The sequence below is a fragment of the Marmota flaviventris genome, chromosome 13, assembly GCF_047511675.1.
Source record: "Marmota flaviventris isolate mMarFla1 chromosome 13, mMarFla1.hap1, whole genome shotgun sequence".
NCBI classification, from domain to species: Eukaryota; Metazoa; Chordata; class Mammalia; order Rodentia; family Sciuridae; genus Marmota; species Marmota flaviventris.
The window spans coordinates 29,913,050-29,932,212 of NC_092510.1; the positions used below are offsets into that span (position 1 = coordinate 29,913,050).

Here is a 19,163-nt window from a genome sequence, read left to right on the forward strand (position 1 = left end):
TCAGAAAGCTGATACGATATTTTGCATACTGAGAGTGTATTTGTCTTCAGAATGTTAAAACAGTCAGGAACTGGAGAGATTCACAAATGGCACCAGCCTTGATGATAAATCTGAGGCTCACACAAATGGAATCCCATATCTGAGTCCACACCATTCAGAACTGGTATAAAAGAGAGTCCAGTTCTCATTTCATTTTATAGTCCTTCCACTTTAATTCAAATAGCATCCTATTAAAATTATGACTGCTACAAAGAGGGGTCCATACAAAACCCAATATCTGCATATGGCTTGTGGAAGCAGTTCTTTGTGAACTGGTTCCAGGGAATTTTATAAAAACAAAACAAAACAAAACAAAAAAAAACTTCTTCTAATGTTTTCTCTGGCTCCCAACTTTATAACATTATCTCTTTATAAATAAAGGATAAAATTGTGTGTTTTTTTCCTAAAGATGGCAAAAGGAGAATTGAGCTAACCTATAGTCATTGCTGTAGTTTTTTTCTTGCCATCAAATGTCTTTTACTTTTCAATTTCTCTGTCTTTTTTCTAAAACCTCAAATACTTCAAATCCCCACAGGCCACCAGGGTGTATAACAAGGTGTCCACATGAACCTTTTACCCTCCAAGGAGAGAATAACCACAACCCCACAACACATCTTTATAGGAGCAAAAAAGTGTAATCCTCCTTCTGTAGATTAAGAGACCAGGGTTTTCAGGCAAACTGACAATCTCACCAAGTAAAAGAGCAAGAGCTTTCATCTAACTCAGTTTTCCTTTTCAAGAACTTTACTTTAGAATGGTAAACATGGAGACCAAAGTCTTCAGGAGATCTCAAATGCAAGAAACACATCTCCACGTTAATTAACCAGGTGTGTTCATGCATATATGTTATCAAGCAATGACAGAGACACGCGCTTATGATCCTGTTACCATTTTTTTCTGCCCAGTGAATCTGAAAGCAAGTTAAAGTTTTGCTCCTGACTGGGAGAAAACTGAGGTGCAGAAAGCAGGTGGCTTGTCCTTGATCACATAATAAGTGAAAAGTTACATCAAAGAGAGTTATCACTGCACAGTGAGTGTGGAAATGTTCTTCCTAGTGATGCATTAATTTTAACAAAATGTTACCATAATGAAGTAGCATATTTAACTCTTGGAGGTTTTTTATAGCAGTTCTCTGTATGTGCAAAGTAAAATCTGATGATGTCTCCAAATAGAGTCTTTACCCTCCCCCCTTTTTTAAATAAAGAATTTCAAGGGCAGAGTGGGAGAATTTAATGATAAAAATATAAAGAGTAGGATTCCTATTATCTTTAACCAAGAATAAGCTCAATTTTCCAGTTTCTTACTCTCTTAAAAAAAATCCAGTTCTTAAGAAATCAGAGATACTTCAAAATTGAAAATAATATCCCTCTAAATTTTTTTTAGTTCTTAAGAAATTAAAGATACTTTAAGATTTAAAATAATGCTAGCTATCAATCATTGAAGATTACTTCTTCCTTTTATGAATATGTTTCTTTGGTAAACAACTTTTCTCACTACTCTTCTTAAAGATCATCATTCTTAATTAAGCTAAATCAAGAAATTGATGTCATGTTGCATGTATTTTGCTCCTGGGATGCTTCACCATTTTGAAAGAACCCCAGGGCAAGTCTTGCATGAAGAGATTAGAGTTGAAGGGAAACTTACAAGTCATCAGACTAATCTTCCACTTTGGGCAGAAAACTGTTATTTACAATATGCCTGAGAGGCGACCAGGCAGTCTCTACTAGAATGTGACCAGTGACAAGGAGCTCACTATTTCACACAGCAGTCGCCCCCACCACCCTGTTCAACAAGTCTCATTGTTTGACACCGATTCCTAATTTTCAATAAAAATCCAATTACTCTTAATTGTGCCCAGATCTGACTCAGGACCTGGCACAAAGTCTTTTCTTTCATTACATATGAATTTCAAACACTTATTTCCTTGCATCAAGCTTGTCTTCCTTTGAGGAAACACCCACAGTTCCTTTGCTTTGTCTTCCTGCACTCTGGGTTCAGACCTGCCAGTATCCTCCTCCTTTAAGAAAGCCAACCTCCTCTCCATCTACCATAATTTACTGTTCTCCTTTTAAAAATGTACACCTCTAAAGTTAAGCAGCTTTTGGTAACTTTCAGAAATGTTTGCTGCTGAGAAAGTTCCCTTGCTTTGTAAGAACCCTGCACTCTCTTTTGGTGACAGTGGGTTTGTGATCTGAGGGACTTACCTTTGCCAAGGTCTCATCATCCAGGTGATTCTTCTGAATCACATGTTGAAGTGCAAAATAAATTTTTTCCTGAAGTTTCTGGACCTTCCTTGGTTCTATCAGCCAGGCTCGGTCTGACAAAAGAAAAAAAAAATGGGTAAGAAGGTGGGGCAGGATATAGCTTTGTTTTATTTCACCTACATATACAAGTGCTGAGTTTTAGATTCATTTCAAATTATGTAGTTCTAAATTGCTTCTGAAGATGTATAATTATATATAAAACATAAATATTTTATAAGCAATAATACCATGAAGTCAGTAATGCATAGTATAATGAATGACTTAGGGCATTCATTTGGAGGAAAAGACAATGGTTCAAATAAACTCCTTTTTGTTTCTTATTGTCTGTGATAGTCTGCATGTCTCTTTTCTGGATGCTTTGAATTTCTTTCAAAGTAGATATTAGTGATTTGTGAAGAAAAGCAATGATAGCAGTGAGAAAAAAATATTATACAGGAATATTGTTGGTATACAGGATCCCTTCCTTTTCTCAGCTTATTCTTTCATCACATATAGAACTGAAGTTATGTTATACTTTATGCAACATAAACATGAGTTGATTTCAAAAATTTACCCTGAATCCTGTTTTCTTTTTTAAAATCCTATTTTTTTCTATACTGAATGTTTAAATGGTGAACAGGATAATCTGTCCTTTCCTTACTTGCTCCCTCCCTCCCTTACTCTCTCCCACACTTCTCTCTTTTCACCCTTCTTCCTACTCCTTCCTTCCTTTCTGCCTAAAAGCTTTATACACCCTAGTGATAACATGCAGCTTAGCATCAATGCCTTAGTTTGGTCCTTCAATGAAGAGACACCTAGAAACTCTAAATGCTGAATAAATACTTATGGAAAATAACTTGGCATGATCCTCCTCAACACAGTTCAGGTCAGGTGAGAAACCCAATTCTGTAACCCTAGACAGGGCAAAGACAAGTCTAGCCAAGAGTTAAGCAAACTCTTACGTAAGTGAGCACAAAGGCCTTCAGTGACAATTTTCAATCAGAATAAATTAAGTTCCCTCCCTTCCCCTTCCCTCAGCTATTTCGAGTTGAATAGACGGTGACTACTAAGTCAAGAACCTGGGGAAAAGCTGGGATAAGCATGAGACAGACACAGACTGGAATCTCTTCCCTGGTTTTGAACATGGCGCTAAGCCAGAGTGGCAAATCAGGGTGTTTGGTATTGTGCAGCCTCTGAGTGTGGGTCTGCTCTCAGAGCTGGAAGATTCCACACTAGGCAGAGATAGCCAAATCTCCTGCTTCCAAACTTTATAAAACTCGATGAGAGCATGTTATTTTGAGATAAAGGCTAAATAGCTCAGCTGATTTCCAACTCATAAAGACCAGGCTAGCCCTCCTCCTGGGCAATCATTTTCACAACTCATTTAAGTTTGATATGTCATGTGTTAAATATTCCTTGCTAGGAATGTACTGACTTCAACACAAACATATGCAAAGAGGAAAGAGATCCTTTAAAGCTCTTCCTTTGAGCAACCAGAAACCATAGCGAAACCATCTCCCTCACTCATAGATCCAGACTTAGATTCAGTCTCCTATTGAACTATACTCAATGAAAACAACCAAATACAATTAAAAGGAACATTATTTGGAATACAGTTGTTCCCAGAAATAAACGTCTCCTTTCATTTCTTCCATCTATCTTTGTGCTTTCAGGCCTGTGAAACTTTCTAGAATATATACAAAAGGCCCAGAGGAAAAACATGATTTTAGAGCCATAAAAGTAACTGTTGGTAAAAGTGATAACTAATTTTCATTTTTGAAAAAGTGGTTAAATAACCAATTATAGCAAGTTAAAAAAAAAAAAAACTGGAAAATCAAACTCTGATAAGACCATTAAGGAATCATGTTAGGAATAATAGAGCCTGATTTTAAAAAAGTATAGAGGTTGGTATTATGGGCAATTTTAGCTAGAATAACATGTCAAAGACCTAAGGTGTAGTCTCATATGACATGTAAGAATTATTTCTTCCAGCCTCACTGAAAACTATGTTAGTGTATGAGGAAAAGTGATCTACCTCCAGAGACAAATTGTTAAAAAAGAAAGGAATCTCTTGATCTTAAAAACTAGGCAGGAATGTGCTCTTCTCTCAACAGAGTTGTCAATACTGCTGCTGCTCTCTCTTGACCAGGAACATCACTGAACAGACTACAGAGGGACTCTGAATTCTCTTTCTGGTTGAAAGGGATGCACATATTTATTATTATATTATTTTTATTATATTATCATGATTACATGTTTTACGCTATTTATTATTACATTTTAAGCTGGCATATACTTAAAAATTATTTCAATTGCTCTAGTTGATCCATAAATATCACATATTAACTTCTTTAAAACTTTTTGGCAATTTGTTACATTTTTGAGCTAGGGAACATTTCCTTTATTATGGAATCCAATCCCCTTACTTTGTAGATGAAGGAATTAAAGCTCTGAGAGGTTAAGTGTTTGAGGATAAATGATGAGAAAGTGTCCTTTGGTTTTTACTCATTTAGTCCTTATGTTGGGTCTTTCATTTAGGTATATTTCTGTAAGTTTCACTCTATTGGACTTTTTTTTTCTGTGTCCTTTATTAAGGTCAAAATAAAACATAGCCATTAACTCAGGTCATTATCTATCTTTATTTATTTACTAAGGAACAATTTTGCTTATCTGGAATGATCCTTACCATAGGTCCTACTCTTGTTTTGAGGGCAAAATTCATCATTTGAATAAACTTGAGGTCGCTTCTCTTTGCATTACCCGAAAATATCAAAACCTTGCTAAAGAAAATACAGTTCTTTCAAAGTTTTTCCTGAACCCTTTGGCTTGGGTGGGTGTAACTGATGTTAAACATAGTAAAGCAGGTTTTTTTTAAAAAGGTAAGGGATCCGAGGCCTCCGTACCTGGAGATATCAGAACAGCAGATGAGAACAAAGCAATCTCCTCTTCGGTCAGTTGCAAGGAACACAAATTCTTTGCAAAGTCAAATGCTTCATTCACTAGGTCATCAGAACCTAGAAGGAAAGAAGGAAAATTTAAGGAAAATGGCTGAAGGTGGATGAGTAAGAAAAGTCTCAAGATCAAAAACTTATTCAAGGATTTGGATACTAGACATGTAGAAAAGACATTTTTAAGCACCTAGCCATAAATAGTAATTTTATATTAACTATAGAATAGGGAAACTTGGCGACATCTTGGCCAGGTGATGGGGAGGGGGACATGGATGTGGTATGGGAATACATGACCCGAATTCCATCCTATAAACCTGAAATTATTTCCATCTAACAAATTACAAATAAATGACTTGAGAATTTTTTATAATAGAGATAGCATTCATAGAAAACCCAAAACATTACATAAAGGGGCTAAGGACTGCCAGTATTAGTGCCATTTGAACCTAAGCAATAGATAGTGTTTAGGGGCTTCAATTGAGATGTAAGACACTTCTCACAGGATGGAAATGAGCTTTCTGTCAGTTTGGTAATTTCTCTGGCTATCTGATTGAGGAGCTAGAGTTATTTATTTTGACCTTCTGATGTATGATACACAGGTCAGTAGCTTAGCCACTGTAAATTTTGCCAAGACAATAATGCCTCTCTACACTTATCCCTGGTAAATGTTTATTTGATGAAGATGGAAATATACTAAAGTCGCTTGCCAAGGCTTTCCCTACTTTCTTGAAAATCTAGCCTTGGGGACAACTTGGATGTGTGTCAGCTGTGGAAGGGAAACACTGCCAGCCTCGATGGGCTGGTTGCTGACTACCGTATCAGCTAACAGCACAGGAGGTGAAAGAGCAGTGTCCTTCTTTGGTGTCCATGGACAGGATATGGAACAAATGGCATTATCAATGGTTAAAACCTTTCCTGGCATCAGCCCATCTTTGTTAATGCTCTTCTTATCCCTGCTGTACACTGATGACTGGACACGATGATACGCGGCCCTTCCAAACAAAGACCGACTCTATCAGTGCCTCCCGTGACAATGGTCTGAGAATCATTTTGACCCCCAACTCTATAGGTGCTCCCAGAGTTTCACAAATCACAGGGAGAACATCATTACTCTGGAGGAAAAACAAGTGAAGAGTTTCTCTTTTAATTATCTTGACTAGTGATTATGAATTTACTAAGAAATTTAGGAGGTCACCTCCATAGACCACCATATAATATAATTTGTGAAGCAGTAAACAGCAAAGAATGACCTACAGTGCCTCCCCAATTTTTCAGATTATGGCTGATCTTTATTTTCATGAAGTTTTAGGCGCAGACTCAATAGGGTCCACAGTTCTCTTCTTCCTTTCCTATTAGATTAGCCATAATTGTAGGACCAGCAGAGTTGGATGAAGTTCAGAGGCTCATTGTGCCCTACTCTTACTGAATAATGAGATACTAGCTCACATTAAAGAATCAAGACATTTCACTTGGCAGTTCAAGTCCAAGTGGAGAAGTTTATGGTAGCTAATAAAATTGTACCAGCGGCAAAAGGAAGCTTACCTAAGGCTTTGAACATTTGCATTCCTCCATATTTTCCTTCAAACAGAACAGTGTTGTTTAATGGGTTGAAGGCACGGCACATTCTCACTAAAACCACTTCCAAGCAACCTAAGAATTAAAAAAAATTAAACCATGTATACGTATCCAGTAATGAAGTAGTTATTACTGAGTGTAAGTGGAGATGTTCAAGAACTTTAACACAGACCCAGATGCACACAGACACCCCAATACGGAAACCCTTCAAGATTCTTTTCCCTAAGATAACTATTTTAGAAATAAGTCTCTCTTGATAATCATGTGAGGAAATTAAAGAGAAAATATACTTTAAAGTTGAAATAGAGGGCACCAACAACACTTTTTTGGGGGAAGCATTTATTACTATTTTTTGACTGATATTATAGGTAGTTTCAATTCTTGAATTCACAGTTGATGATAAATGGCTCAGAAAGGAACTTTGCAGGAAATGAGTCTTGTCTATTGTCTTTTTAAAAAATATTGTTTACTTGTCAATGGACCTTTATTTTATTTGTTTATATGTGGTGCTGAGAATCGAACCCAGTGTCCCACACATGCTAAGCAAGCGCTCCACCACTGAGCCAAAGCCCCAGCCTTTATCTATTGTCTTTTGTAGAAGTTATGCTATTGGGGAGACATTACTCTCTACTTCACCTGCCACATGGAGTTTCTAACAGGCTCCCTCCTTATTTCAGCACAGGATGATATTAAATAGAAACTCTGTGTGTTTCGTGAGAGACACCATTTACATCTAATGTTCTTTGAAATGAATGTTTCTCGGGCAGATAGGTTTTTGCAAAATGCTAAATTATCTCACTCCAGAGAGATATAATCAACATTCCCAGATCACAGGCTCTGAGAAGTTCCAACTTGAAGAAGTTTGATTAACCTTAATGAACTTAGAATGTTTTTGAGTTTGCTATCAGCTCAGTGAGGGCAGGAACCTTGCCTGCAGCAACAGGCAGTTGAGGTCATTGCATTCACTGTTGCATCTCTGGGACCACAAAGAGTCCCTGGCACATAGTAGGTGCTAAATGATAGTTATTAAATTTGTTTTTCCCTCTGAACATTTATTGATATCATGAGGAACTACTGCTGCAGTTTCTCCATATGTTGGAGAGATGGGCTTTTGTCCCATAGTGTATTAGAAAGTGACAACTAGACTCCAAAGCCTCAAATATGCATGACAGCATCCTACTGATAATTTGGCTACATCCTTGGTGTCTTCTTATGGCACCACTTTATATTTGTCTGAGTTTTATTTCCTTTGCTATGCTAATTTCTCATTGCTTCCACACATGAGAGGATTTGCAAAAATTTATTGAAGCAAGGCTTTCCCACACCAGTAAAAATGCTTACCATTTACTGTGTTCTACACTATAGAAGGCACTTTCTTTGGCCTCTTACAATTGGTATCAGACTTACTCCTTGAAATAACCATTTTAGGTGAGTTTTATTATCCCTGTTTTATGAATGAGTTACAGAAGTTTTAAGGATATTAAGTAGCTTGTCTTTTCTACTGGAGTCAACATATTTACAGCAGGGAGAGATGTTAAAGATTACATAATGTCAGTGGTTTCCAAATGTCAGTCCATGGATTGGTGATATCTGAGTCTTAGAAATACAATGAATGGGGCTCTCTTCCAGGAGGTTCAGATTCCCTGGCTTGTGATGATGGCTGTTTCTGAACTGTCAACAACCTCTTCTGGTGCTCCTGATACAACTCCAAATTTGGAATTGATTGTTTCTAGTAACCACTTTAATTTACAAATGAGAAAACTACCATCTTGAGAGGTGAGTTCAAAGTCATATAATAAGTGGGATAGATTTTATTTTTCAAAGCGAGTCACCAAAATATTTTCCACTCCACATGCTTTTCTAGACCTGACCAAATCAAGAAGTTGTATCCACTTCTGCTACCTGTGAGACCAGGTAGGCTTTTGTTACTGCCTTGACTGAAGGGTATGGTGGAAGTAACACTATGTGATTTCTGAGGCTAACTCAGAGAGATCTATGCACTGTTGTCTTGTTCTTTCGGAGCTGTAAGCTTTGGGAACCCAGTGACTATGTCACCAGGATGTCCAAACAGTCTGTGAAGATGCTCATATGGAGAGCCACTGAGGCCCCCAGCCCAGAGCCTAGTCTGAACTCCAGCTGTCAACAAGCACACTTTGCAAGCCATAGGATACAACCAATTTGAAAGTAGGTACTTCTCTCCCCAGAGAAGTCACCTCATGGCACAGAGATAAGCCATTCCTGCTGAATCCTGGCCAAATTGTAGCTTTAAGGGCAAAATAAATGATTATTGCTGTTTTAATTAAATTTTAGGGTTTTTAGAAAACTGATAATATTCAAATTAGCATCGTTTTCCTCAATTTGCACCATTTGGTAAAGAAGCAGCAACATCGTAGAATAGTAATCATATTTAACTCATGTTCAAACACCAGATTGCCACATATTGGCTTTGTGATATGAACACAGTCTTTCACTTCTCTGAATTTTTACCTCCTCTGCTTTAAGATGAAAATAATCTCAGAAGACTAAATGCGATGTCATAAGTAAACATGAAAATGCATACATATATTATGACATGTAAAACAGGATGTTATTATTATTACTGTGTCATGAAGATTATCACAAACACCACATTGTTCTTATTTTCTGTTTTCAAAGGGAGCTGAGTAAGACAAGTCATCATTTTTCCTATTAAGTAATAGCATCTGCACAGTCAGTTATATGCAGAATTTCTTGGGCTACTTCCTAAGTGATTGTGTGTATGTGAGAATGTACCAGAGAAGGGGTGGAAAAGATTAGAGCACGTTGGAGATTCTCCCAGCATACACTGGCTGCAGGCTATCCTCATTAAAAAGATTGGAAATGACCACAGAGGCAGAGCTCAGCTAGCCTGTATTTTTTTTTTCCCCCTCACAGAAAGCAAGGAGTAAGTTTTAGCGCCAGCTCAGCAATTCAGCCACCTTGACACACTAATTACTTGCACTGCCTGTCAAGGTGGGTATCTCAACCTACACAATTAATAGCTCCACTTTCAATAAGCAAAATTGTATTTGACTTCAAAGTGGACTGAATGGGGATCAGGGCATTTGCATTACTGAGAGTTTCCTTTGGGAGTTAGCTGACAATGTGGGTGGTAAAAAACGGGCTATCTATTGAAAGAATTTTCTAGAACCTTCACGGAGCTAAAGATTGACCACATCCTGGTCTAAAATTGAGAATATCATGCTAAGTGAAATAAGCCAAACTCAGAAACTCAAAAGGTCAAATGTTTTCTCTCATATGGGGAAACTAGAGTAAAATAAAGGAAAGGAGGAAGGAAGAATAGGATACCATTTAAAAAACCCCAATCAAATGTAAATTAATAGATGAGGGGAAGGAAGTCTAGAAGAGTAGAGGAAGGATAGGAGAAGAGGGGAGGGAACTCAATTACTATGTTTAACTATAAAGCTTTAATAATAATAAAAATAAAATTAAAAAGCCCCCATGAGTCTACTCCTTGCTTACCTGATTTCAGAAGCAGTATCTGATCATTTTGGCAGAGTTCCATGAAGCCTGTTATCCGTTTTGCAAATTCCACCACATACTGGATGGCATGAGTGATCTGGATGGCACATTGCTGCCACAGTGCTTCCCTGGACTTCAAGAGAGAAAACAGAACATGTAAGTAGAGCCAGGAACTCCATGGAGAATCAAAAAAACACTCAAGTTTGCCTTATGGGTTACCTGTCACTTGGGACCCAAGGTTGGAGATTAGGAAGAGGAGGGCAAATTATTTTTATATTTATGTTCGATTTATTTGAACCTCAATATGCCACAATGATCAAAGTACTGAGGCTAAATTGGTAGAGTGTGTGAAGATAGTTATTTTCCTTACTAATTCCCCCCCACCTCCTTTCTTAAACTCAAGTCTTGGTCCATCATATAAAAGTAAATCCTTGTTTTGAAGAATAGCAATTTAATTCATGGTCCTCCCTCCTTCCATAATGCCATTTTTCACAGGTAGTTGATGGACATTAAACTTGTAATATTTTTATGTTGTGTTCTTTTTCTAGAACGTATGGAATGTCGTTGTTGTTTGTCTGGGTGTATGTAGTACTGAGAATCGGACCCAGGGCAAATGCTCATCCACTGAGCAACATCCCCAGTCTGAGATTGCTTTTTGTGTAAGAAGAATTCCAAGGTAAGAGGCATCTGATGATATTAAATCACTAATCATGAGTAATACAGAAGCCCCAAAATATATCTCAAAGTTATTTTCTTTAAACTGAGAAATCTAATTCCATATGTGTTAATTCTGCTTTTTACTGACCATAGCAATATCTATGTCTTTGTTTCCATATTTATATAAAAGTAGTAAGAGTTAGCTATTATGTTAGAGAAAAATAAGTATTTTGTTTAAATCATATATTTAGATGCACATGTACATATTGTGTTAAAATTCCATCATCTACAACATCTTATGATTGAAGATCTCAATCCCAAAGTCCAGTAACATGAATACTGAATAGTAAGAATAAACTCCTTCCTTTAAAATCTTCTTCAATGTACACAAAGAAATTCTATTAATACTAATAATATGGGGAGATTTGTCCTTTTCCCTTGGGTCCTCTTTAATCTATAAAGCTAAAAAAAAGTTTAAGGATGCCATGTTCCACATTTTTGTTGCTAAGTGTGATATGATTATTGCTGCTCTGATTACTCAATGGCTCCTGCTCTTTGCCTGAATCCAAGAAGCCAACATGAGATGTCCTAAAACCAACTGATGAAAGTCAAATCTCTCTGGTCACTATAATGGGACAGTTATGCCTCCTGGGGAACACTGCAACATCTAGAGACATTTTTGGTTGTCACAACTGTGTGATGGTGGTACTGTGTATCTACACCTAGACAGGGATCCTGCTAAATATCCTATAATGCACAGAACAACCCTCACAACAAAGACTAATCTAGCCTAAATTGTTGATGGTGCTGAGACTGAGAAAATCAGAAATGGGGTAGTCACAGAGAAGTTTCCTGTTGTTTCTCAGAGTACCTTGCTTTGATAGGCTTTGATTTCTTCATAGGTGTGGGTCTGCCATGCCAGCTGGTGCAGCTCTTCCATGGTGTACTGACATGTCTCCAAGTGGGACTTAATGATGTTCTGTGCAATTCGATCTGTGAGAAAGAATATCAGTTCCAGAGTTTGTGAATAAAATAATTCTATTCAATCAAAATTGTTTTTATATGTTTACTATAGAAATGCCTTTTGGAGATTCTCCGAGTGCACCAAAGTATCTTTAATATTACTATCTATCTTAAAATCTCCAAAATCTTGCCTTTTTTTTTTTTCCCAATTTTCAGTTCTCTGATCAAAATTTTCTGCCCTTTCTCTTTTCTGCCCTCTCTTGCCCACAGCCTTGGTGTCTTACAAATTGTTAAGGATTCAAATAACTATTTAATATTAACACACACATGAAATAACTATACTGCTTGCTTTGGGGCCTAAAAGTCCACTAATAGTTTTAATACATATACTCCAAATACTTTTTTTTCAAACGTTTTGAAAATCACTAAAATCCTATTTTATTACAGAACTAAGGAATTAAAATATAAAAGCATTTGCTCATCTTTGAAAAATGGGAAGATATGGGGACTAGAGGTGTAGTTTAGTGATAGAACATTTGCCTAGCACATGCAGGCCTGGGTTCAATCCCCAGCACTGTGAAAAAATAAAAGTAAAAAAATTAAAATAAACATTTTAAAAAAGAGAGGATTAAATAATAAACTATACAGAAAGAGGGAATAGGGTGGAAGGCAAGAGATGAAAGCAAAACTTTGATGATATTAGTTTTATAGATTTGGTTTTGGAACCACGTATATATCTTAAGATGAAATGATTTGGACCATGAGTTGATAATTACTTAAGCTGGCTCATGAGAGCCATTATATTCAACTTTATAGTTTTTTGTATGATGACATCTTCCTTTAAGATATTTTAGAGAGGAATGGGAATGTAGCTTGGTGGTAGAGCAGCTGCCTAGCATGCACAAGGTTCTGGATTCAATCCCCAGTACTGAAAAAAAAGTTTCAGAGAAAATGATTATAGTAAGGTAGTAACAAACTAAATTAATCTTTGCAGGCAGTCTATCCTAAACGAGCTGTATTTTACATTGTATCTTAAACACCAATCATTTTGGCTTTGGAGGTGTAAGAGTTGAGTGATGGAACCAGATGCGAGAGCTCTTCTGACAAACTTGCTCTGTGTCCCTTGAAGTTGCACAGAGCTGGCAGGAGGGCCTTCATACTCCCATCTGCTATTTGAATACATGGAAAGGGGGACATCTTGGGAAACCAAAATCCTTGGGAATTCTGTATGGGGGGTATGCATAGAACAAAGATGACCACATCTGCCTGATAACGGTTGTTGGCTCACCCAGAAATGGAATCTTTCTTGTGTTTCAGGCTGTCCCCTTGCATGTGCAATTTCTGTTTTTTTCTTTTGTTAGATGGCTGTATTTTGTTTCTCCAGGACAGCCCTCAAAGAAGTACTTGGGCACTTTCCTTTGACCTCACAAAACTCCCTCTATATGTGGTGTGAAGTTAATTGAGTTGCTGTGCTATGAAGAATGAGAAATGTACATTTAAACTTTGGATGAACTTTCCCAAATAAAACTCTCCTTAGATGATTGCCTGGCATATTGTATACATTGAATAAATAGTAGCCCGAATTATCATTATTAGGGCATCTTGTGCAGTTTGTTGTCAGGGAAGAAATGTGATGACTGCAAGGGAGAAAAAGCAGATATCTGGTTTTGCAATCAGTACTACCAAAAGAAGACATTTCAATATCTTTTAGAGCTTTTCATCAAAACTATAAATGGAGAGAGGTAGAAGATGCAAGAAAATGCTAACTTAAGATCATAGTCTATTAGTTTCAGCACTGGGCATTTCTAGATTTTCCTTGCTTATCATATTACAAAATCCTTTCTTTAAAAAAATCTTATATTCAAAGTTTTATTGAATATTTCTCAGTGTTATAAAAAAGGGCAGGGATGATTGTATACATCATATAAAAATAGATTGTCAAGTCATAGCTCATCATTTTTCAATTTCATCTGGGCAGTCTAATTATTTAGATTCTAAAAAATGTATCTGCTTTCTGGTAGGCATATAATGAAAACACAAGATTTTATAGCTGTATGGCTTTCAAACTTTTATCTTTGTAGAACAGTTTGTTTTCATCTTCAAGGATATGCTGATTTGTTGGTAATTTACAGGCTCCAGTGTTTATAAGCAAATCTGGAATTGCTACTCAAAATTGCATTATGAAAAACTATCTGCTCTTTTCAGTTATCTTCTGGGAACTACTGACCAAAGTGAAGAAATCTCTGTCCTTCTATCACCAAAACTTAGGGATCTACAGAGTATGAAGAAGAGCAAGCATAATAAATATGCAGGCAGGCTAAGCAAAATTGGAAGTTAAGTCCACACACATACTCCTGGTCAGGTGTCCATTCCTGGTGAAGGCTTCCCTGCCTCCCTATGACCTCCAACAGAAGGACTGCCTGCTGGCATTTGTGATCTGACCCTTTAAGTCATTATTCTGGAAAGGGTTGTTCTGGGATGATTTCTGTGGATCTGTTTGGCTCAGATCCTTCAAGATTGCAAGCTCATCAAGAACTGGATGGTAGAGTCCAGCACGGTATCATCAAATGTTTAGTCAACAAGTATCTTTTTGAACAACTACTATATACTAGGTCAAGGAAACAAAAGACACTGCCTTCACTCTTAAGGAGCTTCGAATCATATCCTATCATGATGTAATAAGTGCCCTGAGGTATTGTGGGAGCCCAAAGAAGAGAGGGTCTGGCTCAGCTGGGGGAGGCAAAAAAAATATAACCACACAGGAGATGACGTGGGTCTTGAAGGATGTACAGGAGTTTGTGACATGGGAGAGAGAGAGATGCAGCTCAGGGAGAGGGAATAATACTCTGAAGGCACAGAAAGAAAACTAGCTGTAGGCTGGGTAGTTTCAGAATTATCTTACATCTTTATAACCCTTACTTTTGTATAACCAACCCCTCTTTCCCTGAGGAGACAAGTGAGGTTCAGAAAGAGGGAGTGACTCTGGACCAGTCTTTTCAGAGTTAGCAAATGATGCTTTGAAATTAGGTCTGTGTTTTCCAGCAAGAGGTCTCGTGTGTTTATAACATAGGGTGCATGGAGCCTGGGGAGAAATGAGGGGAGGTTAGAAACTGTGATTGGAACACAAACTGCCAGGTAACCATGCCCTGGAATTTCAATGTCTAGGATTTAAATTTTATCTTTGTATTTTATCTTGTAGTCAACTGGGAGCTAATGAAGTCATGACACTAACATAGTCATTTTTTTAGAAGAATGATCTTGGCCACGGTGAGAGAATTGAGATGTCATAAGCAAATGAATGAAATTAATCAGGCTGTTGTGAAAATTTGGGTAAGATATGATGAGATACTCCACCAGGTGATAATGACAGAGATGAGATAGAGGGTTTGGATGCCAGACAGTTATGAAGGAGAATGCACAGGACCAGTCAATGTGGCAATCAGAGAGTGAGAAAACATTAAATAGAATAGGCACTTGACCAATTTTGAATTAGTGTAGATAAGGATGAAAATGTCTATCAATCTATGCAAACATCCTTCCACCTTCTGCTTTATTCAAAAAGAAAGTTAAGATTGGCCCTAAAAGCTTTGAAGTCAACATATTAAATGTGCATTGTTAGTTCCTGTGCCCTTGTGGTAAAAAATAAAACGGAAATCTCTTTGAGATATAAGATGTATACGTGGTCATGAGGGCCAACGTGCTGTAGCTGCAGTTGCAGATTCCATCGACCCCTCTGCTCTCTCCCACTGTTGCAGTGCAGAGGTGAGCCACATGCAAAACCCAACTTTGACTCTCTTGAGACTCAGGTCAATAAAGCATACAGTAAGGCCAGACTTGGTCTCATGGGAGCAAGGCCGGAGGGCTCATTCTGTCGTTTAGAAAGATGCTTGAACATCAGAGGAGACGGTTTGCTTGGACTGAGAGTCTGCAGTTGTGAAAAAGGAAGAAGGGCTTAAAAAAGAAGGGACAAAGGGAGAGACAATGAATACAGTATGCAAAGTTCCTGCTGGGAGCCAAAAGAACGTTCAAGAGTCCTTGCCTGGAAAAAATAGAAAAGGTAATAGTAAACGCAGTCCTCTCCAGGGACCAACCACATGAGAAAGTCCAGACAAAGAGACTGAGGCAAAAGAGCAGAAGAGATGGAATCTACTGGGGCAACCGCACACCCTTCATCCGTTAACCCTGACTTGGATTGCACTATTTCTCAGAGCTGAGTTTTTGTCGGATTTGTTCACTGCTTGGGCTGCAGACAATACATGTTGAATAAGGAGCTGGCATGCTCTGGGCTGAGATAATGGGTCCGACAGGAATATGGGTGAGAAAATGAAATCATGGGAAATTCTCTCGCCTCTAGAGGTGATGCATGTGGACTCTGTGGACTACACTCTGGCCCACCTGAGATCAGGGATGAGGCTGGTAATTTCTTAAGTGGATGTGGAAGGGAACCTGGAGTGAGAACCACTAAAGTGCCTCAGTAAAGATTCTGTACACGTTTAGTTACATAAAGGTTTGTCCAGATCACTAAGAGGGCAAGAGCTGCTTTGATAGTTCATAAAGGATGAGGAAGGAGAAAAAGAATTTCATATGCTCAGTCCACTTCTTCATTTTCAGCCATGGGGAGGACCAATGTCAGTATTGATGTAGGAAAGGGAAAGCTGGGTGGCATCACAGGTAAACACCAAGGCTGTGTTCCTTGTTTTCTATGTAGTAATTTCATGAAAAATAACTTGGTCTCATTCTCTCCCTCCCTCCCCTCCCCGTTTCCCTTCTGTGGACCCATATGGGTAAACATATAAAACTACCCCCCACCCCATAATTGTTTTGTCTGTCTTTTGGTTCTATCTTGTCTTGGGGGTAAGCCTTGTTGAAACCCAAGATTTACATTCAAGTAATATAATCTGGAACTTCATATATCAACTAACTTTTGGGGACGAAAAATGACAATGTGAGATTCCAATGAAATGAAATAACTGAGAATAGCTTTAAACTAATTGACCTAAGTACTTCTCTATCATTTTGATGAAAAAAAAAGTAAGACAATGTTGTGAAAATTGTCACACTTCCTTAAAATTCTTAAGGGTAATCTTAATTCCACTTATGATGTGGGCAATAAGAAGAGAGAAATTAAATTTTTGAAGAGAGAAATGGAATAAAATTGGTGGTAATTCTCAATGGTGTGTGCAATAATTACAGAACCCTGGGGCTGGAGATAACCTCCTTCCTCCACTTCCAGATTGACTCTATCTAAATAATCCTAGAAGGAAGTCTCTCTTTAAGGCATTTACAACATGGTTGATATATATGTGGCAAAGTTGTCGTAGCTCAGTGGAATTTTAAAGGTCAATCATATCAGACGATGTAAAAAGATGTAAGAAAAATATTTTGAAGTACTGTTGAAAGAACTGCACAGAAAACAGTTTTTCTTGCATATTGATCCAATAATAAACCAAAGTTGAGAAACAAGTTATCCAATTACTTAAATGGGATGTAGAAAGCAGGCTACCTCTGCTTATTTCACTGAGAAAGGAGTAAACTGACAAGCAAGGTGACAATTTATTGTTTATAACTGTGATGCTATAAAATGAGGACCAGCTTGTAGCTACTAAAATAGCAAGTGACCTTCTGCAGCTCTGATTTCAACCACTCAGCGGGTTTTTTTTTTTTTTTCCACCAAAGGGGCTTATTTTAGCTCTCACTAGACATTTTAGCAAATGGCGCGTGCTCCAAAGGCTACAGTGTCCCAGACACGGGTGGTTTCATTAGAATCCCACATCCTGCGAGTGGGGAAAGTTAAGTATATCTTTAAAACTGCTGCTTTCAGTGTTATTACCAAGAGCACCCGCGGCCCAACTGCACCAAGGCGGGAAAGCTGAGATTCAAAGCTATACATAGTGCCAGGGTGTTGCATCTGAACTTCCTAATTCTCACCTCACCTTCTTCCTCCCCACCCCCCCAAGCAAAGATGGATGGTTTCTTCTTGGTGAACTATGCCCTCTATTCATTTTTCTCCATGAGGGATTTTTTTTTTAAAGCTTGGAAATATTCTTCCTAAAATACTATATCTCAGCCTCAATCCAAATGGTTAATGAATTTTTAATTTGTCACTTGCCTTAAGGATCTACAGAACCACTGAATTCTCTGTTTAGTTTATACTACTAGTGTGAATGTAGAATTCTGAGGGGATTCACTTTGAATTAATGCCAGGATATCTCTACGGACTTGCTCAAGGCATATTTTAAGTGCCTGCGTTAGGTTTTCCTAATATCAAGATTCCTCAGAATCCCCACTCTGAGGCGGTAACTGTGATATATTAAGACAATTGGCTAAAAGGAAAACATTAACCAAATTCACATTTTGCTTGGACACCAGTTTTATAAGTTTTCTATCATTAAGTGGGACAAATCTAGTAGGTGTATGTGTATTATAGATGACAATGTCAGAGAAGACAATGTCATTTAAAGACCTCTCTGATTTTTGCAAACCTCTGGAGACCTTTACTTTTTGCATAAATAGAACTGTGTTTTCACAATAAAACCATCAATAACATTTAAACTTAACACAGGATATATAATGAGCTATTAAACTCCAAAGAAAATAGTAGATTTAATATTTATGTTTTTCAAATTCTTTCCAGTATGAATTGGGTGGAGGCATCAGTAACTGGTTCCTTACTTGTTGACTCAGTTCATGGTCCACCCACTCATTTTCTTTCATTTTGGAAGTGGGGATTGAACCAAGGGGTGTTTTATCACTGAGCTACATCTGCAGACCTCTTCATTTTTATTTTGAGACAGGAGCTCACTAAGTTGCTGAGGCTAGCTTCAAACTTGAAATTCTCTTGCCTCAGTTCCTGAGTTCTTGGGATTATAGGTATGCACCACTGCGCCTGGCTGGTTCAAACACTCATTACTCTCTTTCTCTAATGAATCTGAATAGCTTTCAGTTTCCTTTTTATAAAATTTCTGTTGTCAACTCATATCAGAGAATGGCATGATTGAAATCTTCTTAAGCATTTTTCAGAAAAAAAATTTATCAAGATATAAGATAATATTTTTAACTTAAAAATGCTGAAATGTGATATACACAATTGAATTAAATATGTATTAGAGGAAAATAATTTAAATAATCAGATTAATGCAAGTAATAATAATAGATTAAAATAATAATTAATGCAAGTAATAATAATAATAGGTTAAAATGTTCTCAAATTCAGGAAGCTTGTGTAAGATAACAT

At 37.4% G+C, this 19,163-nt stretch overlaps 1 protein-coding gene across 1 annotated transcript in view; it reads right to left on the reverse strand.

Moving 5' to 3' along the window:
* The window catches only part of Rorb (RAR related orphan receptor B), a 46,734-nt gene that overhangs the window by 11,327 nt on the left and 16,244 nt on the right, over window positions 1-19,163 (reverse strand). The window contains exons 3-7 of the mRNA XM_027940114.2: window positions 11,838-11,959; window positions 10,310-10,442; window positions 6,776-6,883; window positions 5,186-5,296; window positions 2,244-2,356 (exon numbers count right to left, since the gene is read on the reverse strand). Of these exons, the coding sequence (XP_027795915.2) occupies window positions 2,244-2,356; window positions 5,186-5,296; window positions 6,776-6,883; window positions 10,310-10,442; window positions 11,838-11,959 (587 nt within the window). The remainder of the gene's footprint in view (window positions 1-2,243; window positions 2,357-5,185; window positions 5,297-6,775; window positions 6,884-10,309; window positions 10,443-11,837; window positions 11,960-19,163) is intronic.